Source organism: Panthera pardus, unplaced genomic scaffold (genome assembly GCF_024362965.1).
Source record: "Panthera pardus isolate Hobbes unplaced genomic scaffold, ASM2436296v1 HiC_scaffold_25, whole genome shotgun sequence".
Lineage (NCBI taxonomy): Eukaryota > Metazoa > Chordata > Mammalia > Carnivora > Felidae > Panthera > Panthera pardus.
Window position 1 is genome coordinate 71,982,029 of NW_026526821.1, and position 22,573 is coordinate 72,004,601.

Here is a 22,573-nt window from a genome sequence, read left to right on the forward strand (position 1 = left end):
CCTCCTATGTGGCAACCACCAGTTTGTTCTGTGTATTTATGATTCTATTTGGTTTAATTTATATGTCCGTTTTTGTTTGTTTTGCTTTTAAATTTGACTTATAAGTAAAATAATATGGTAATTGTTTTTCTCTGATGTATTTCACTTAACATAATAACGTCAAAGTTTAACCATTGTTAGACTTTTTTTTGTTGCAAATGGCAGGATCTCATTAATTTTTTTGGCTCACTAATATTCCATTGTATGTGTATACCACATCTTTTTCATCCATATTTGGATGGGCACTTGGATTGCTTCCATATTTAGATGCTATAAATAATTCTTCAATAAACACAAAATATGCACATTAAAAAAAACTGAATGACAGGTTTTTCAGTAATCCTGTTTACCATAAAAGTAGTAATCACTTTTATTATTCTTGAATTCTTTGATTTTACAGTTCAACTAGGAAAAATTAGCAACCAGTTATTAATATTTTGAATGAAAATCTAATTCCATGCTTGCTTCTTTTATAGAAATGAGGGTTTTGAAACAGCATAATTTTTAAATGTATATCTGACATTTTTTATAAAGAATTTCTAACAAATCTATAGGTACCTATACTTTTTCCCCACCTTAGCTCATGCTCATTTCTTCCTCCTGAAATGCCCTAACTACCTCTTATCCATCCTTCAAGGCAATGACTTCTTTCAAGATGAAACAGGAGAGTCAGCATGGTAAAATGAAAAGGACACCAGCCTAGGAGCCAGGAGGCTGAGGTATAGGCTCTGGTTAGCTGTGGAACCTTGAACAAATTTGAAACTCAGTACTTCCACTCAGTAAATTTATTGAGCTAATTACATAATATTTTCACAGTCTGTAAAATGGAAACATTACAAACTCAATGAGTGCTTTCTTAGGTTTTGTTCAGATTTGAAATCTGTGAAAGACAGCTCTCTGTTTCATTTTCGTTTTAAACCTTCTAAAGACATAATATACACGTGTGTGCAGTCATACACATATGCCTATGGCATTCAAGTCTGAGATGTAAAAATATATAGGAAACTGGGATGTACCTTAAAACCTTCCCTTACATTCTGCAAGATTCTCCAAGATTCAACTACTCTGAGGCATTCATAGGTAGAATCTGTTCGGATGCAAGTATTTAAAACTTCTGAAATAGGTTTATAAGAATTGTTCAGGAAACTGATACTCAAAAACCTTTTTTTTAAGAGAAGAAAGAATGGAAGATTATTCTATGGCTCCATATTTTATACATCATTTCTTTTGAAAGAAGTGGCAAACCATAGGCTCTTATTAAAAGTTTTGACTTTTTTTTTCCTTTTTTATTTCCAAGCATTTGTGATTTGGACAATGAGTTAATACCCAGACAGCAGAGTTGGGTGAAGTTCTAGAATAATTGTAAGTATTAAACCCTAGTTCTTTCATAGGAAGAAGAAAAGGATTATAAAGGCCCTAATCCAAGAGAACTATTGGAGCCACTATTTAAACAAAGCAGTTGTTCCTACAGAGTACGTATTTTATGTTCACTTAATAAAAGTAGAAAATAAATTTCCAAATAGCCAATAGACCCTTAAAAATAATTCTGCATTTCTTTTTATTATGTTGTATCAAATTTTAAGTTAGTTGTAAATCAAATCATATTGCTTAATAGTATTTTGTTCATTTAAATTCCTGGATAGTAGATGCAGCAAACACCCATTAAAACTGATTTCAAATAATGTCACTTATCAAGTTGCTTTGAACGTTTTCTAGTTCAAAGGAAAGTTTCCTTATATACAATTGTAATTAAAAAAAATTTTTTTTAATGTTTATTTTTGAGAGAGAAAGAGACAGAATGTGAGTGGGTTAGGGGCAGAGAGAGAGGGAGACACAGAATCCGAGGTAGGCTCCAGGCTCCGAGCTGTCAGCACAAAACCCAGCGCAGGGCTTGAACTCATGAGCTATGAGATCTGACCTGAGCTGAAGTCGGACGTTCAGCCGACTCAGCCACCCAGGCACCCCTACTCCTGATCTATTCTTAATGCCTAAAACAAGGCTTAGCCACAGGGGGCCTGGGTGGCTTAGTGTCAGACTCAGGTCATGATCTCATGGTTTGTGAGTTCAAGCCCAGTGTTGGGCTCTGTGCTGTCAGTTCAGAGCCTGGAGCCACCCAGGCACCCCAATATACAATTTTAATTTAAAAAAATGCTAATTGTTATTTTTTTGACTATGTCAAAAATAGTCCCTAAGGCTAATAGTTATCACAGATCCCACATGTATTCTAGACCTTCACAGAGTTTTCACATACAGCTAATTAGTGAAAACAGTGAATATGGCTTCAGAAATTTCATATTTTTCTGAGGCATAATAATGTTTCACCTAATGAAAGCTTACTCTAAATCTTGAGGGAAATGTACTCAACTACATAAAATAGAAGAAAGTAATTCAGTTGAGTTAGTTATGTGGCTTTTGTATGTGTAAATACATCCATTTTTCTTAGATTGAGTCTTATTGGACTTATGAAGTATGTCACGGAAAACACATTCGACAATATCATGAAGAGAAAGAAAGTGGTCAGGTACGTTTTTCTTCAAAACATCAAGTATGGAACATTAGAAAACGGGAATGTTAGTAATTAGATTGATGATTTTCAAGTTATATTCTTGGCAGTTGCAAAATACTTACTGTATTTTTATTTTATTTCCAAATATAGAAAGTAAATATTCACGAGTACTACCTTGGGAATATGCTGGCTAAGAACCTTCTATCTGAAAAAGGTTTGTTTCCACAGAGTGATTTGATAGTAATGCTGGAATTTGGTTGAAAGTATATGCTCAAATTGGAATTTAAAAGATCTTGTCGGAAACTGGATGAATTTTAAAACACTAAAATAAATTTCTGAACAATCTCTTAGAAAACTTTTTCAAAGAGATTTTTTCATTATTTTCGACCTCAACAAACAGTATCCTTTTTGCTACCTATTAATCAATTCTATTAAATCTGTTAAGATAATACACGTTAATGTTACATTTATATAGTGTTAGTGTTAGTCTTTTCCTTGGTTTAACATAGTTGTTATGTATGGAAATAGAAATGTAGATGTATCCCTGCAATTGTGAAATAAAATAAAAGTTGTAAGATAAAAATTATATGTATGTTTGGGATCTTCTTTAGAAAGAAATTTAAAATTAAAAGGGTGATTGAAAACTTAAGTCATTTGTATTTTATATATAAGTCACTGGTCATTCTTTACACCTACCTTACTTTTATATTATTCCACAGATCAAGAAGCAGATGAAAAAGAAAAATCAAAAGAGGCAAGTGACAAGTGTTGATTTTTTTTCACTCTTAACATCTATTATTAGTGAGGCATGAACTTACACAACTTAAATGACAGAATTTAGTCTTGTGTTCTTTACCTATTGCATACCCCAAAGGATTGGGTCAAAGAAAATTTTCAGTATGTTAGGTTTTTCTGAGAAAAGTTATACTGTGATACTTTTATTTACTTTTAAGATCATAGAAAAATAAAAAAATTTACCAAAGATATATCTGGGAAACTTTTCGTAATAGCAGTGTATCACTTCAAGGCTTAGCAGTGGTTCCCTGTTTTTAACATTGGAAATAATTATAAATTAGAGCTTTTGCTTTTTTGCCCTTGTTTGGTCTCTACCTCCCATGGGTAAAACAGATAAACTACACAAGCTACCAGACTGCAAGCATCTTCAAAGCAGGGACTGTCTTTTATCTCTTTACCCCACAATGCAAAGCAGAGTGCCAAACATAATATCGGCACTTCATAAGTGTTTATCAAATGTGAATGCATAATTGTTGACTGACAAATAGGATTGTTTAAAAAGAATGATTCCTTAGGGTACCTAATCACAATTTTTAAATGCCCCTATAGTTCAAGGAATGCTTTCTGAATCCTAAGCACTCCCATAGAGTTATATAACCTATTGATAGAGGATATTTCTAGAAGTGGTTTCATATCATAACGATACTTCTATTAGACGTAAAGTGAAATGGCAAAGACCTTCAAAGGAATGCCTGTAACTTGAAAAGGGTGGCTTTGGGGGGAATTGATAAGCTAAGCATAGACACACAAAACATTGCTATTTTAAAAGATTTTAATTTTGCAGACTACCTTTGAGATAAAATATTTATTTACTGTGGCTCTGGAGGATAGCAAGATGGAATGCAAAGTGTGAAATGATAAAGGAAGAGGAAGAAAAGGGTAAGGGAAGAAAACTAACATTTATTGAGCCCCAATTTATAAGCCAGGTACTGTGCCAGGCATGTAACAAGAGGTAATGCTTAATTTTCCCCCCAACCTTTGAGTATGTATTATTATTCTCCTTTCACAAATGACAAAAATTGGAATTTAGTCAAAGTCAGAAAGCTGGTAAATTCAAAGCTTGACTCGGAACCCAGGATTTTCTAATTCTAGATAGTAGCATGAAAACAGCTTACAAGAAGTATCAAAATATTTGTCCCTAGAAACATTTGTTTATTTCCTGTTTTGGAGATGGCACTGACAGGGTACCAAAGTGATACAAGATGAGCTCCCTGCCTCCAAAGAGCTTGCTTGGGGATATTATTAACAATATTTTTTTAGGCCTGTTATATTGGACTTTTCTTTGGTTTACATAAATAAAATATAGGCGCTAGCTCCTTAATAATCCTTGTCTTCTGAGGTAATCTGTTTTATTCCTCCATTCAATGAAAATTTCTTCATTTGTCCTTTACTGGCTTTGAATAGATTGAGATAGGAGTTTACACTGAAAAGTATGTCTCTTAATATTAATGACAGGGAAAAAGAGTAAGCAGATTGATGAACGAGTACAGTATTGAGGTTCCTGTTTTAAAAGATGGTGTTTTACTCTGTAGCCTCACTTTTTGACAAAATAGACTTCACATCTCTAGAATCTAAAGAGTAACACAGCCTTTCACTAGAAGTTTAGTATAGAAAGCTCTGACTAGACCAGTATTATAAGTTCCTGTATTTTATCTTAGTCTCTTTACAACTATTGAAAACAATTCATATGAATCAAGATATTATATTCTTTTATATAAATGTACATTTACTTAATATCTTAATTTTAGCATCAAATAAAAGTTTCCCTTTTTTACTGTAGTAAACTAGCTCTGAAAATATGTATTTGGTCAAATAAGAATTCAGGAATCAAAAGAATGTTAGAGGAAGAATATATAGAAAATATGGAAATGTTACCTTTATAAATGTTGGTTTATAAATAAAATGTAGTTTCTTCCTTTACGAATAAGTGCTTCTCGGGGCACTGGATGGCTCAGTCAGTTGAGCATCTGACTTCCGCTCAAGTCATGATCTCACAGCTCATGAGTTCGAGCCCTGCATCGGACTCTATGCTGACAGCTCAGAGCCTGGAGCCTGCTTCAGGTTCTGTGTCTCCCTCTCTCTCTGCTCCTCCCCAGCTTGCATTCTGTCTCTCTCTCAAAAATAAATAAACATTAAAAAACTTAAAAAAAAAAAAAAAGTGCTTCTCCCATCCTCACCCCCACCTCCATTTCTAATGAAAAGTCTGTCTTATACTCTTTTTTTTTTTTAAGATTCCCACTAAAAATATCGAAGGTCAGATGACACCCTACTATCCTGTGGGAATGGGAAATGGTACACCTTGTAGTTTGAAACAGAACCGGCCCAGATCAAGTACTGTGATGTACATATGTCATCCTGAATCTAAGCATGAAATTCTTTCAGTAGCTGAAGTTACAACTTGTGAATATGAAGTTGTTATTTTGACACCACTCCTGTGCAATCATCCTAAATATAGGTAGGACATGGATTCAGTATTTTAAACATGAAATGCACACATGCTTTAAAGTGGCATAGGCTTAGCTTTAATGCTTTGTTCTTACCAAATAGATTCAGAGCATCTCCTGTGAATGACATATTTTGCCAATCACTGCCAGGATCACCATTTAAACCCCTCACTCTGAGACAATTGGAACAGCAGGAAGAAATCCTAAGAGTGCCTTTCAGGAGAAATAAAGAGGTAGGAGAATTATCTAACAGTATTTTCTTGGTGCTTCCTTTTCCAAATTTCAGAGCATATATCAATATTTTAATGATTCCAATAGCATAGTAGTAATTTATTTTTCTGACTCAAAATTTTAAATTCCATTTTTTTTTAATGTTTTTATTTATTTTTGAGACAGAGAGAGACAGAGCATAAGCAGGGGAGGAGCAGAGAGAGAGGGAGACACAGAATCCGAAGCAGGCTCCAGGCTCTGAGCTGTCAGCACAGAGCCTGATGCGGGGCTCAAACTCACGGACTGTAAGATCATGACCTGAGCCGAAATCGGACGCCCAACCGACTGAGCCACCCAGACACCCCTTAAATTCCATTTTTTAATTGATTTTAATTATTTTCCTTATTTTAGTGCTTCTCAGAAACTGTTTTATCATTCTTTCACTCTCATGATTTCATATTTTAAAGTTTGACATCCTATTAATTATAGTTAAGTTTAATTTTTAGCTAGTTGACTGGCCTTACCAGATGAGCCCCTTGAAGAAATAGACTACAGCGCATCTTCTACTGCTTTATTTATTCTTCAACTCCTTGCTATATGTCATCAAAACATCATTCTTCTAAAAGTGTTCTTATTAAGGTCAGTGGCAGTCTTTTGGTTCTAAATTCACTGGACATATGCATAACTTGATGTTAGCACATAAAACACTGAACAGTTGCAGCTTGAACTTTCTCTCCTGCCTTTACTTGAAGTCATTCTCTCTGTTTGATTCTGGTTCTTTTCTCCTGTGAACTAATCTTTGTCTGCTTCCTGCCCCCTTAAAATGTTGAACCACAGTTCTATCTGTGGTTGCCTTCTCTTCTTAGTGTCTGTAGTCTTAGGTGGGCTCATCCAGGCCCACTCTACCAACTTCCATTAATATGCTCACGAGTTCCAAATGTCCATCTTCAACGTTGACCTTTCCCCTGAACTTAAACCACAATCACAATAATTAACATGTGTTGAATCTTAACAGCTATTGTGTAATGCTTACAGCAACCTCGAAGATTGCTATTATTATCTTCCTTAACAGATTAGGAAATTGAGGGATTCAGAGAAGGGAAGTGACAGATGATAGATTAGAGATGAAAATCAAAACAATCTGGTTTTAGAACCTGTCCTCTTAACCACTGCTCTATGCTATCTTTGCTTTTCATTTCTTCATTGGACATAGCCAAATACGTTTTAAGTACTCTCAGATTCATATCTCTCACAATGACCCTTATCCTACCTTCCCTATTATTTTCGAAGCAATGTCACTTCTTTTGCAAATGAGCAAATGAGCCAGGACTTCTAATGGACTACCCCAGGAAGAGATAACTGTTTCCTCTTCTTTGGTCCTATATTTTATTCAGTCCTACATTATAGCACTTACATAGCTAAAATTGTTTTTCCTATGATTCTTACATTAAGATCAAGGGAAAACAAGGTATGCTTTATTACTTTGGGGTTTCCAGCTCCTTGTGTGATACCTGGTATTCTGTGGGTACTTAACAATGGTTTCATTAACTAATAACTAACATTCCGCTGCAAAACCTCTTTCTTCCCTTTCTCTTGAGTACTCATTGTATAATTATTGCCAGACTCTGATGGTTGTGAATACTGCCATTCTGATAGAAAGGAAAATTATCTTAACATTAATCAGTGTTTGATTTAAAGTGCTCAATTAAAAGACTGGAGATGGATTTCTCTTCTGGTCTTCTCCCTAATAGTGATTTAAATACGGACAGGTACTTAAAAGTCAGCTCAATCAAAATGCTTCCAAATCCCAACTTTAATTACTCTTCAGGGAAGAAGTGCCAGCTTACTTTCCTTTAATTAGTGTTTTTAATATGCCATTTGAGAAAAAGTATTTTTAAAGAGCTACAGATGGGGGCGCCTGAGTGGCTCAGTCAGGAGAGCATTCTATTCTTGATCTCTGCGTTATGAGTTTAAGCCCCACATTGGGTGTAGGGATTACTTAAATAAATAATTATTTTTAAGAAATACAGTGAAAAGCTACAGTATTTCAAAATACTTAGGATCTTTAGACCCTAGATCCTAGAATACGTGTTGTATATGAAAACCTTAGGTAATACTGTAGGTAAAGAGTTATTTAAAACTGATCTTTTTTTCCACATTCTTTTCTTTTATAAATCTAGGTTTTTTTTTTTTTTAATGTTTATTTATTTTTGAGACACAGACAGAGCATGAATGGGGGAGGAGCAGAGAGAGAGAGGGAGACACTGAATCCGAAGCAGGCTCCAGGCTCTGAGCTGTCAGCACAGAGCCCAACGCGGGGCTCGAACTCACGGACCATGAGATCGTGACCTGAGCCGAAGTCGGACACCCAACCAACGGAGCCACCCAGGCGCCCCTATAAATCTAGTTTATTACATGTAACTTTTTTTTAAATTGATATTTAGCATATGGTTTGCCTTTTATTTACTCTTTTAATGTTTATTTTTGAGAGAGAGACAGAGAGTGGTACACAAGCAGGGGAGGGACAGAGAGGCAGGCAGAGGATCTGAAGCAGGCTCTGAGCTACAGCAGAGAGCCCCATGCAGGGCTCAAACTCACAAACTGTGAGATCATGACCTGAGCTGAAGTCAGATGCCTAACTCACTAAGCCACCTAGGTGCCCCTGGTTTGCCTTTTAAATTTGGATTAAGTTTTATCATAATGAATTTTTCTTCTTTTTTAAACAAAAATTCAAATCTGGCTAGCAGAATTTTGGTTTCAACCTAAAACTAATGTAACACACTGTACATTAACTGGAATTTAAATAAAAACTAAAACAAAGGAAAAATAGAAAAAAAAGAATTTTGGTTTCATGTCGTACCTGGTTTTTTGTTGTTGTTGTTCAGTTTGACAAGAAATGGTGTATTAAGAGGACTTATGGACAAAACCTTTTGGGCTGTGGCAATTCAAATAGATCTCCACAATCCCACCTTCTGCAAAACCTTTTTTATAGCCCTAGAAGCTACCAGTACATGCTGAGGGACCGCCCAGAATGTTTAGGAATAGGTGTGAGTAGAGAAACTACTTGCTAGATAACCTACTAGATAAAGTCCTAATGAGATTTAAAAAAAAAAAGAATAGGTGTGCATCATTGTCATATCGCCAGGGCAGATGAAGGAAGTTTTGCCCCATAGGTGTACCTAAAGGTGTGGTTGAACAAGAAGAAACATTAGTGGAGCCTCCAGGAGGCTTCTGGCAACCAGAGGGGTCATCATGGCAGATTTGTCCAAGGTGACATTACTCTAGCCCACACACTCTACCCTATATATCTAGCCCTTACAGTCTCATACACCCAGCTTTTCCATGATATTCCCTGAGCCAGCAGAAAAAGGCTCTTTGCAGTAGGGGCTCTTTGTCCAAGTTGAAGGCATAAACCACAGCAGCAGTACAGACAGCAAGAAAAGAGACTTATGTTGACACAACCAAGAATGGAGTAATAATTTTTGCCACCATCTCCCTCAGACTCTAAACCAGTTTGATAACTTCTGGGTTGCAGTGGGCACAGGACCATCTAATGTGTGTATCTCTTTGTGCATGTCTTTTAATGCGATAGTGATACTGCCTGAATTACTAGGCATATACATCCAACATTCAGTGTGAATATAGCACAGGTGCCCCCTTGTGCTACGGTGAGTATATCCAAGCCCATTCTACTCTGTAATATAGCTTTTCACATCGGTGTAATCTCTGTATTCATGAGTGTCAGGCTATGGTAACTATTGTTGAGAATCCTCTGGATATAATAATGTGTGGGGCGCCTGGGTGGCTCAGTCGGTTGAGCATCTGACTTCGGCTCAGGTCATGATCTCACAGCTCATGGGTTCAAGCCCTATGTCAAGCTCTGGACTGACAGCTCAAAGCCTGGAGCCTGCTTCAGATTCTGTGACTCCCTCTCTCTCTGCCCTTCCCCCACTCATGCTATGTGATGCTCTCTTTGTCTCTCAAAAATGAATAAACATTAAAAAAATTTTTTAATAATGATTAACGTCTCTATATACCATTTCACATCTTCTTTGCCTAAAGATGGTACAAATATAGATGGTACAAATATTACTGCTAAATGCTTGTACCAGTGAAAGACAGCATGCGTCCATCGTGCCTTTAATAGGGAGTAAATTTACAGAGGCTGTTATCTTGCTGGCTTTGTTGTTGTTGCATTAATTTGAAGATAACTGGACTATAAGGAGTCCATTTTATGAATTTCTAAATGCTACTACAAAAACCACCATCGCTTTTATTGGAATAATTTTTCTTAGAAATGCAAGTAGATGCTGTGTCTACAAGAAGGAATAATAAATGGTCATGCTTCTATTCTTTTTACCTCTTCCCCTACCTGAGCTAGAGGTTTCGTTGTGCATTATTAATGTGTTTCCTCACTAACCTTACTATAGGTCTCATGTATTCTAAGTAATTAGCTTAGTCTGTTAGACCTTAGCTCCTTAGGAGCAGTGACTATGTCTGCTACATTTTTAATACTGAACACTTAAAACAGTGCCAGGAGCATAGAATGCTCTGAATGTAGAAAGTCTACATAAAATCCAAGGTCCTTTCAAAGAAGTAAAGATGCCATCTTGGCAATCTTTGTTCTTCTGTAATACTGGAGGAGAGAAAGGATAAGGTTGTTGGTTTCTAGAGTAACCATCCAATGACTCCTACCAGCCAAGATAGAAGAAGAAAAACATAGTTGATCAATGGCAACTACAGCAGGTGAAAAGGAGATACCATGTCCACTATACATTTATTTGGAACTCTTTTTAATTTTTTAAATTATTCAGTTTTAATTGGTATACTCCTTTAATCCTGATCTAGATTCATTTTCTCTCCACTCACAGTCAAAACATAGTTTACTTCTGGATTCTAACTCATTATTCTCTTTCATAACTATTCTTTCTACCCCACTTATGTCATTCCTTTAGATTCTCTTCATCTGTTGCACTGGGTTACTTCAACTTCTAACGTGGCTCCGCACCTCGGGATTTATTCTTACTATTCCTTCCCTGCTACAGTATTGCTTAAAAATCTGATCATGCCATATTTTTGTCTAAAATCTAGAAGTTGATAGAGCATTACATAGTTTTCTTTATCATTAAGTACCTGCCTGTCTCTTCAGTTTTAAATATTATGCCACACCCCACATCTTTGCTCTTTTTTAAAATGTTTATTTACTTATTTTGACAGAGAGAGAATGCACTCATGAGCTGGGGAGGCGCAGAGAGAGAATCCCAAGCCAGGCTCCACACTGTCAGTGCAGAGCCTGACACAGGGCTTTATCTCACAAACCATGAGATCATGACCTGAGATAAGATCAAGAGTTAGATATGCCCAACCAATTTAGTCATCCAGGGGCCCCCACATCTTTGCTCTTATGTCTTCCTCAGGTTCACATGCATAGGTACACACAAACACAAAATACATACAGACATTCACATAAATCACAAATTATTCATGTTTCAAGAATTAAAAGTTTTCTCTTGATGAAGTCTTCATGTTTCATTTCTTCATCAAAATCTGTTCGAATCATTACTACCTCTGTGAATCTGCTGTTCCCTGAACCCTTTAGTGAGCATCTTCCATAACCAAATTGCAGAGTCCTTCAGGACAACAACCAGGTCCTGTTGCATGTTAATAATTATAGTTAATATTCATATTTACTCCCATTCAGCTCCTCTTTACCCTGCTTCTTATCTTTTATTTACCCATAGTAACTACATTTTCCAAAACTAAATATAGAGACAAAATCTAGTAAGTATCAAAATACTTAAAAAGGCTAAAATCTTAGTGAACTTCCTTTCAGTCTTTTGGGGGATTTTTTTTTTTTTTTGATACACAGATACACATTCAAAAAAATAATTGGGGGTGCCTGGGTGGTTCACTTAGTTGGGCGTCTGACTCTTGATGTCACCTTGGGTCATGAACTCAGTCGTGGGATTGGGCCCCTTGTTGGGCTCCACACTGACAGCACAGATCCTGCTTGGTAGTCTCTCTCTCTCTCTTCTCTCTCTGCCCCTCCCCTGCTCACGCATGCACACGTACGCGCGCTCTCTCTCTCCCCCTCTTTCCCCCCTCTCTCCCTCCTTCTCTCTCTCTCTCTCTCTCTCTCTCTCTCTCTCTCTCTCCCTAAATAAATAAATAAGCTTAAACACTCTTGCTTTAAAAAATAATGATAGTAATTGGGGCTCCTGGGTGGCTCAGTTGGTTAAGCATCTGACTTGGACTCAGGTCATGATCTCACATTTTATGAGTTCAGGCCCCGCGTAAGGGCTCTGTGCTGACAGCTCAGAGCCTGGAGCCTCTTTGGATTCTGTGTCTCCCTCTCTCTGCACCTCTCCTGCTCATACTCTATCAAAAATAAATAAATACTAAAAAAATTTTTTTAATAATAATAATAATAATTGGGACCAAACTGAATACATGTGTGTATATATCTATACATAAAATTTTCACTTGTTTTCACTTAACAGTATATTATTTCTATATAACTATGTCATAAAGTAATCTTCTATAGTGTTATTTTAATTATCTCAAATATTCCATTGCTTAAAGTACCAAAATTTATTTAATTAATTTACTGGTATGGATATTTTTGTTGTCCACAATTTTTTCCTAACGTAAAGAATGTCACACTGAATGTCATTGAAGCTAAGTCTTTGCACCCATCAATGGTGATCATTAACTCAGAATAAATTTCTAGAAACAGGTCAAATGTAAGCACTTAATTAAGCACAAATAGGTAAGTACATAATAAAGTATATACCGTCAAACTGTACTCGAGAAAATTGTGGAATTTTACAGTTTCATTAGCAATATTTTATAACAACAAGGAAGGTTATGATGTACATTTGTGTATATTTGTTTGCATTTGTGTGTATGTAATATGTTTGTGGTATTTCTAGTAAGGTAGAGTACTACTTAGCTTAGGTACTTGCACTAGAATAATTCTAGCTGCTAAAATCAAAAAAAGAAGGAGACAAAACATATGAGATGGAAATTATCCCTGTATGTTAAGAATGGCCATCATATCCCTAACCGGTAGATGGAAATAACCTTTGTCTAGAGCTTTCTCTATTGTATTAAGTGTTGCAAAATTCATTTTTTGACAACACATTAAAAATGGGAGGACAACTTTTATTTTCCAAATTTCCTATAGTTAAAAATAATAAAGTCATAACTGAAAAAAAAAATAAGTATGGTTAGAAACCCTTAAACATATGTGTTTAATTTTAGGAAGAGTTGCAATCAACCAAAGAAGAGAGATTTCCAGCAATCCACAAACCCATTGCTGTTGGTTCTCAGCCTATGCTCACTGTTGGAACAACCCACATATCCAAATTGACAGATGACCAACTCATAAAAGAGTTCCTTAGTGGTTCTTACTGCTTTCATGGGGTGAGAAGTGAGCCTTTGGTTTAAATATTTATCTTACAGCCTTCACTTGTATGTTAATTAGTCAGGACCCATTAGCAGCACTGAAAAAAGTTTTCGTCTGTAGAGAAATGGCAGGATTCTGGAAGCCTCCTAATAGACATTTTCTCTCTGCATCTTACATAATCTAATTTGTAGCCATTATGTTCTCTTTACTCACAAGCTAAAACTTGACCTTTACTTGACAGAAATTACATATATATAAATAAATCATGTGTGATTTGGGTTAATTGGTAGAATGGGCATCAGAGATTATATGGCATAAAAAAAATTGTATGGTCTGCATTTTGGTTATGTATCAATCACATTTAAAACTTGAGTTAACATCTACAAAGGTTAAATTTTGCCTTTAATAGACTAGTAGTTACAGTGGGAAATACACTAAGTGGAATTTTCATTTTATTTTATTTTACTAAGGCAATACAGCAGCTATACTCTGTATTTGTCTTTTTTAAATTAGTATTTCTCAGTAATTTCTCTTTTTATTATTGAAGTGTAGTTGACATACAATGTTATATTAGTTGCAGGTGCTATAACATAGTGATTTGACAATTCTGTACATTACTTAATGCTCATTATAAGTAGTTACCATCTTTCACCAGATAATGTTATTTCTCAGTAATTCTCAGTAACTTTTTTATTTTAATTTTCAACCACATTGTTGCTAGTATCATTTTTTTATGTTTATATATATGTGTATATATATTTGTTTATATACATATTTTTTTTTCCCATCACTGTCATGTGGCAATATTGAGACAGACCCCAATCCCCCATTCTCTATATTTAACTTGATCTTTTTGCTTTCTTGTAGGGTGTTGGTTGGTGGAAATATGAATTCTGCTATGGCAAACATGTACATCAGTATCATGAGGTATGGAATAGCCTTTATATCATTCTACCACTAGATAAAGTTTTAAAAATCTTTTGTGAAAAAAAAAGAGGGGAGATGGCATTTTAATTATGAAATGACTTAAATATGAAAATACTTCAAAGTGTCTGTAAGTTCTAGAAAATGGAAAACTTGGTGTTAAGTAAATCAGCCATCTTTTTTTTTCTTTTTTTTAATGTTTATTTATTTTTGAGGGAGAGAGACTGAGTGTGAGGGGGGGAGGGGCAGAGAGAGAGACACACACATACAAAATCCAAAACAGGCTCCAGGCTCTGAGCTGTCAGCACAGAGCCCATCACAGGGCTCAAACCCACAAACCATCAGATCATGACCTGAGCCAAAGTCGGATGCTTAACTGACGGAGCCACCCAGGTGCCCTACTAAGTCAACCATCTTAAAGTAAGGTTGTTTATTAATTGCTCAGATTCTTGTATTACTGTGACTCTGGAGGAATAATAAGCTATTGTGACTAACCTCGTTAGCTTTGACCGAGAAATTAGTAATTATAATTCTTTAAATTAACAAAGTAAAAAAAAAAAATTAACAAAGTGAATAATAAGATAGTACATTATGGCTCAGGCTAGGAAAATAGGATAAATACAGCAAGTTTCTCAGCTAAAAGAACATACCATATCATTTAAGTTTAAAATCAAGTACGTTTTATTGGCTTTTGATTCTTCCTTTTTTTCTAATTTCATAAATCAGATAGCATATTCTCCCACATTTGAGCCAAGCTGTTCAAATTCTGAACTTCAGCCCTTATTAAATTTATCTGTCATAGTTGTACATTGGTAAGCAACTGTTTGAAATTTTTTTTTTTAATTTTTTTTTTTTAACGTTTATTTTATTTTTGAGACAGGGAGAGACAGCATGAATGGGGGAGGGTCAGAGAGAGAGGGAGACACAGAATCTGAAGCAGGCTTCAGGCTCTGAGCTGTCAGCACAGAGCCTGATGCGGGGCTCAAACTCACGGACTGCGAGATCATGATCTGAGCCGAAGTCGGATGCTTAACCGACTGAGCCACCCAGGTGCCCCTGTAAGCAACTGTTTGAAGACAAACATTAATTAATAAATATTTACCTCGCTGACAGGAGATAAAAGGCTGTTTTTATTCCTCCAAAGAAATAATAACTAGTAATTACAAAATACTGTGTTTGCCCTCTTGAGTTGTTTTGAGCCAGTCTTAATTTCCAAAGCAGACCATACCAGGAAAGATCATCAACTCACCTTCCACATTTAAATCATCCCAAGTTTATGAGGCACCTATAAACTAGGAAATTTGTTTTCTTTACTTAAACCTAAGAAGTGCCATTTTACTCTTCTTCCCATTTATTCTTGCTGCTTTATAAATGTTTTATTTATTTTTAGTAATATTTATTAATAGGAAAAAAATTGCCTAACTACAATCCAAATAATGTGCAACGGCTTTTGTTTTTTTAAGAAAATTTATTCATTTTTTTCAAATTTGCATGGCTAGTGAAGAGGGGATTTATTTTTGTTTTAAGTTTATTTGTTTTGAGAGAGAGAGAGAGAGCAAGCATAAGCCAGAGAGGGGAGAGAGAGAGGGAGAGAGAAACCCAAAAAGGCTCTGCACTATCAGCGCAGTGCCTAACGTGGGGCTTAATGTCACAAACTTTGAGCCAAAATCAACATCAGTCGCTTAACTGACCGAGCCACCCAGGTGCTCCATGATGGCTTTTTTTTTTTTTTAATTAAAGGAATACATACCACAAATTTAGAATGAATAGTAAAATTCTTGTCTACCGTTGTCCCATTTCCTAAAAGTAATTGTTCTTGATGTTTTCTTAGTTAACCCTCCACAAGAAAACAAATGCATACATGTAAATTTGGTATAACCTTGTATTTAGACAGAAGGTATCTGCTAAACACACTGCTCTGCATTTGTTCTTTTCAGTTAGTGTCTTGGAGATCTTTCCACAACAGCAACAGCTGATCTCATTCTTCTCAGCATCTACAGAGCATTATGTCTATACCCACAATATATTTACCCAGATCTCTACAGACCTTTGAATTGTTTCCAGTTTTTCTGTAATAGCATTTTAGTGAGCATTTATAAATAGTTTTGTTGGTAAACTTTTGCAAGTTTACCACATTCATATTCATGAAGTATCTCATATTCACAAGGCACATTTCTAGCAGTGTGCTTGTTAGGTCAAAATATACGCATACTGAACATTTTGGAAGACATTCCCAATAACAATGGCTTTTTTCCCCATACACTTGCCAGCACTAGATTTTATCAGACTTATTTTGCCCAAGGTTATATAACTTAGAACTTTCTGAAGGACACTACTAGGATCTTTGGGAGATATAAAAATAATAGTAGCTGACGAATATAATATTCATTGTATACCAGGCACTGTTCTAAGTATGCATATTACCTCATTTAATTCTCATAACCACACTCAGAGGTGAGTATTATTATTCCAATGTGAGGAAACAGAAGCAATAATTTAGTAGCTTGCCTAAAACCACATAGGTAGTAAATGATAAAACCAGAATTCTAACCCAGGCAGTGTTGTTCCATATCCAGCCTCCTTAAACACTTCACCATATGGCTCCAATCCCTGTCTATCTATTAACTTATAGTCCAGTTGCTAAAAGACTGTTAAATGGTTCTTTCTTCCACTAAGCAGTCAGCTCTGCTGGTAGCAGTGGCTCTGCCCAGTTCATCTGCCATTTATAAGGGTTTTTAATCCTACTCATCCCTTGTATGCTAGTGCTCAGCATGGTGCCTGGCATAAAATATAAAGAAGGAAAAGAAAGGCAGGAAGGGAGGGGAGAGGAAAGAAAAAGGAGAGAGAAGGAAGGAGATCCACATATAAGATAGTATATAGTTACTGTTTAAAAAAATAACAAAAGTTGGGGTACCTGGGTGGCTCAGTCAGTTGAGGAGCAGATTCTTGGTTTTGGCTCAGGTCATGATCTCAGGGTCACGGGATCGAGCCCTGTGTTGTGCTCCACACTGAGTATTTAGCCTGCCTGGGATTTTCTCTCTTCCTTGCTCCTCTCCTCCTCTTGCGCTCTCTATCTGAAGTTTTAAAAAACAGATAAATAAAGTTAAAAAATAAAATAAATAAGTAGATAATAAAGCAAAAAATTTAATAAAAAAATAATAAAATCTGAATGGGGAAGGGGGTTTGTGAACAGTCTTGATACAGAAATAAGCATGATGTCAAATGAATAATGTGAATACTAGTATAACTTAAAGATTGGCATTTGAAAGGGTAGAAGTACGATGAAGATAGGTTCATTGTGGCTGCAGGGTAAAAGATACAGGCCAGAGATTTAATTAAGAATCACAGTAGCATGGCACCTGGGTGGCTCATCAGTTGATTGTCCAACTTCGGCTCTCACACTTCTTATGTTCGAGTCCCACATCAGGCTTGCTGCTGTCAACAGCGCAGAGCCTACTTTGGATCCTCTGTCCCTCTCTCTCTTCCTCTTCTGCTTGTGCTCTCTCACAAAAATTTAAAATAAGAAAAAAGAATCACAGTAGTATGCAGTTGTATCATCTAGGTATAAGTGATTAAACTCTTGGTTGAGGAGGTAAAATATTAGCATTGGAAATGTAGAGGAAGATTCTGAAGCCAAGAACATCCCCAGGAAAATAATGTAGGAGAGGAAGGAAATAGAAATAACTGCGTTTGGTGCTAGCCTGACCAGAAAGCAGTTTCATTATTCAGAGAAACAAAGAATAAAGAAGATAGTGAGCTCAGATTTCTACTCATCAGGTTTGACTGACATCTAAACACACACACCCAGTATGCAGGTGGAGATAAGGACTGTAACTTACAGGCAGGCCATCAGCATAAATGTCTACTTGATAATATGAAGAATGCATTATCACAAGTATTTTTCATATATCAGGACAAGGATAGTGGGAAAACCTCTGTGGTTGTGGGGACATGGAACCAAGAAGAGCATATTGAATGGGCTAAGAAGAATACTGCCAGAGCCTATCACCTTCAAGATGATGGTACCCAGACAGTCAGGTAAAGATTAACTTTATTTGTCCTTGGATCTGATTAGTAGAATATTTAAAACTCAGAATATTGAAAAACATAAAATTGAAACACTTAGGTAAAATCTCTGGTCAGTTTTTTTAAGGGACATCTTTTAAATTAGTTTTCTTTTCCTAAGGTAATAGTTAAGAACACAGTTTCAGAAATGGGGAGCCCTGGATTCAAATACTGGCTCTTCACTTACTGCCTTGGGCAGATTACATAATCTTGTTAAATCTCACTCTTCTTGTCTGCTAGTATTTGCCTCATAGGATTGTTACGACATTTAAACACGGTCATTTAGGTAACACATTATACCTGCAAAGAGCATGCCATAAATTTTGGCTGCTGCCTTTAGCAGTGGTGGTGGCATGGTAATGAGAGTGGTGGCGGTGGTGATGGACACAGTGGCTCAATTCCACATATTAAGTCTCAGACTGTTATTATAAAGCATTTCCCTTTTTAATGTATAATTTACCTCTTTAAGTTAGTTAATTGTACTTAAATATACTCCAGGGGCACCTGGATGCTTCAGTTGGTTAAATGTCTCTTAGTTTCAGCTCAGGTCATGATCTCACAGGCTCATGAGTTTGAGCCCCACTTCAGGCTCCCTCCCTCCCCCCCCCAACAGAGCCTGCTTGGGATTCTCTCCCTCTGTCTGCTCCTTCCCCACTCACATGTGCTCTCTTTCTCTCAAAATAAATAAAAATAAATAAAAAATAAATATCTGCTAGCATGTTCCTTTGTTACTTTACCTTTGTGAGGTTATGGTTGAAAATAAACAGTGGCTTTTTACAAAACTACCTCACATCTTCTCTGAGTTATATAGGTATATCTTGTTATAGCAGAAATAAATTAATCTCTTATTTCTCAAGAATAGCTAAGCTTAAGTTTTCCTTGTAGTCTCTTGCCTGGCAAGTTTTAAATTATCCATTCTTTTCTCTTTATTGGGCATTAAGTTTGTCCGTCCTAGCAACATGGTATTGAGAGACTATTTTTAGAATGTGCTGACTTTGGGGCACCTGGATGGCTTAGCTGGTGGAGCACAAGACTCTTGATCTTGGGGTTGTGAGTTTGAGCCACACATTGGGTATAGAGATTACTTAAAAATAAAATCTTAAAAAAAAAAAAAAAAGTTTGGGGTGTCTGGATAGCTCAGTCAGTTAAGCGTCCGGCTTCAGCTCAGGTCATGATCTCAGTGTGTGGGTTCCAGTCCCACATCAGGCTCTGTGCTGATGGTACAGCGCCCACTTCAGAGCCTCTGTCTCCCTCTCTCTCTGCCCCTCTCTTGCTTGCTCTCTCTCTCTCTCAAAAATAAATAAACAATGAAAAAGAAAAAAACAGAATGTGCTGACTTTTGGGGCTGACCAAAAAGTGCTGAAGGATGGGAAGGAGAGAAAATTGTTCCACAAAGTAAACAATATACAGGGCTGAGGAAATGGTTAACTTCAAAAAGACTTTTTAAAAAGCAATTTAACCTTAACTGTTTGTATACAGGTAGATAATATGCAAATTGAAGATTACTCTTATCAGGTAAATCACTCTGAAATATCTCAGTTTTATAGTCTCCTTACAGAATCTGAAACATTTTCTCTGTAACATGACCCTAAAAATATTTTATAACTAATGCAAAACTGATCCCCCTAACCATCTTCTCATCACCACCAGCCCACATGACACTTACTCTGAATGAATGAACTTGTATGTTTCTCTGATTTAGGATGGTGTCACATTTTTATGGGAATGGAGATATTTGTGATATAACTGACAAACCAAGACAGGTGACTGTAAAACTAAAGTAAGTTGGACCATCAACTTGTGCTTTATGCTTTTCTCTTTAATCTGTATCCAGTGTCCAAAAGTCTACATAAATAGGAAATATAATTGTGAATAAACACAATTATATTTCTGCATAATAATATGGATTAATGTAATATGAAAATAATGCTTTATTCTGGGGCGCCTGGGTGGCTCAGTAGGTTGAGCATCCGACTTCGGTTCAGGTCATGATCTTGTGGTTTGAGTTCGAGCCCCAAACTGTGCTCTGTGCTGACAGCTCAGAGCCTGGAGCCCACTTTGGATTCTGTGTCTCCCAATCTCTGTGCCCTTCCCTGGCTCACACTCTGCCTCTCTCTCTCTCTCTCTCAAAACTAAGTAAACATGTTTAAAAAATTATTACTTTATTCTAAAATATTAATTAAGGTGCCTGGCTGGCTCAGTCAAAAGAACATGCCACTCTCTTGACTTTGGCGTTGTGAGTCCGAGCTCCACACTGGGTATAGAGATTACTTAAGAGAGAGAGAAGGAGAGAAAGAAACTTTAAAAGATAGAGAAAGAAAAAGATGGCTCAGTCAGTTGAGTGTCCATCTCTTGATTTTGGCTCAAGTCATGATCTCATGGTTCGTGGCTTCAAGCCCCGTGTGGCTGATGGTGAGGAGCCTGCTTGGGATTCTCTCATCTTCTCTCACTGCCCTTACCCCGCTTGCGTGCATGCATGCACTCTCTCTCCCTCTCTCAAAACAAATAAACTTAAAATCATTTTTAAAAATAAAATATAAAAATTATTTTAATATAATTATTTATTTGTAAGTTATGATTGTTAAATGATATCAGTATTATATTAAATTATACAGGAGATAAGTTTTTTATAGCTTAAGAGGAAAACAAAAATACTTTTGTATGGTTTGGGCCAGTACTTTAAAGTACTCTCTGTTTTAGGTGTAAAGAATCAGATTCTCCTCATGCTGTTACTGTATATATGCTAGAGCCTCACTCCTGTCAGTATATCCTTGGGGTAAGTAAAAAAATAATACTCAGGAATTCAGTTTGGGAACATGTTTCGATTTTTAGCATTAAGTCTAGAAAGGACCTTTAGTGATGTCCAAAATTTAATATAATCCCCATGCTATCTCTGTAAAACCTAAAATCTTTTTTATTAAAGTGCAATTTACATAAAATAAAATGCAAAGATCTTAAGTGCTGAGTTTGATACATTTTGATAATTTTATATACCTATATAATTATCACCCCAAACAAGGTATCTTATCACTGCAGAAAAAAATTTTATAGCCCTTTTATGTTAATACCCCTCAACCCCCAAAGATACCCCTTTCTGATTTCTCACACTCTAGGGCAGTTTTGCCTGGTTTTTTATTCCCTACGAATGGGACCATATAGTATATAGTTTTTTATGCCTGCCCTCTTTGACTTGGCTTGTTTTTCAGACTCACCCGTGTCACTCAATACTTCATTCTCTTTTTGTTACTGAATAGTAGTCAGTTGTATAAGTAAATCACATTTGCTGATCCATTCTTCTATAAAGACATTTGGGTTGGTTCTCATTTTTTATCATGTAAATAAGCTGCTAGGAACATTTTTTTACAAGTTGCTTTGTAATCCTGTATTTTCATTTCTTTTGGGTAAGTACCTAGGAGTGGAATTGCTGAATCATAGATTAGATATATGTTTAACTTTTACCGAATAGCTGTCCAAATGGCTGTACCGTTTTACACTCATACCAGTAGTGTGTGAGAATCCAGCTGCTCCACATCCTTATCAACATTTGGTAAAAATAGAACTACCCTACGACCCAGTCCTTGCACTACTAGGTATTTATCCAAGGGATACAGGTGTGCTGTTTTGAAGGGGCACATGCACCCCACTATTTATAGCAGCGCTATCGACAATAGCCAAAGTATGGAAAGAGCCCAAATGTCCATCGATGGATGAACGGATAAAGAAGAGGTGATATATATATACATATATATATATAAAGAAGATGTGGTATACACACACACACAATGGAGTATTACTCAGCAATCAATGAAATCTTGTCATTTGCAACTACGTGGATGGAACTAAGAGGGTATTATTCTAAGCGAAATTAGAGAAAGACAAATATCATATGACTTCACTCCTATGAGGACTTTAAGATACAAAACAGGTGAACATAAGGGAAGAGAAGCAAAAATAATATAAAAACAGGGAGGAGGACAAAACATAAGAGACTCTTAAATATGGAGAACAAATAGAGAGTTCCTGGAGGGGTTGTGGGAGGGGGCGTGGCTAAATGGGTAAGGGGCATTAAGGAATCTACTCCTGAAATTATTGTTGCACTATATGCTAACTAACTTGGGTGTAAATTTAAAAAATAAATTAAATAAAAATACCCCTCCCAAAAAAAGCTACATGCAAAAAACA

At 36.1% G+C, this 22,573-nt stretch overlaps 1 protein-coding gene across 2 annotated transcripts in view; it reads left to right on the top strand.

Annotated features, from left to right (window-relative positions):
* Nucleotides 1-22,573, top strand: part of ERLEC1 (endoplasmic reticulum lectin 1) — a 31,159-nt gene that overhangs the window by 6,598 nt on the left and 1,988 nt on the right. Inside the window, exons 3-13 of one of the 2 annotated variants that reach the window (XM_019420820.2) lie at nucleotides 1,431-1,511; nucleotides 2,483-2,560; nucleotides 2,696-2,759; nucleotides 3,265-3,299; nucleotides 5,572-5,795; nucleotides 5,888-6,017; nucleotides 13,258-13,419; nucleotides 14,270-14,329; nucleotides 18,240-18,364; nucleotides 20,094-20,171; nucleotides 21,092-21,167. In XM_019420820.2, coding sequence (XP_019276365.1) covers nucleotides 1,431-1,511; nucleotides 2,483-2,560; nucleotides 2,696-2,759; nucleotides 3,265-3,299; nucleotides 5,572-5,795; nucleotides 5,888-6,017; nucleotides 13,258-13,419; nucleotides 14,270-14,329; nucleotides 18,240-18,364; nucleotides 20,094-20,171; nucleotides 21,092-21,167 — 1,113 coding nt within the window. The remainder of the gene's footprint in view (nucleotides 1-1,430; nucleotides 1,512-2,482; nucleotides 2,561-2,695; nucleotides 2,760-3,264; nucleotides 3,300-5,571; nucleotides 5,796-5,887; nucleotides 6,018-13,257; nucleotides 13,420-14,269; nucleotides 14,330-18,239; nucleotides 18,365-20,093; nucleotides 20,172-21,091; nucleotides 21,168-22,573) is intronic. The other variant, XM_019420909.2, reaches the window with a different exon arrangement.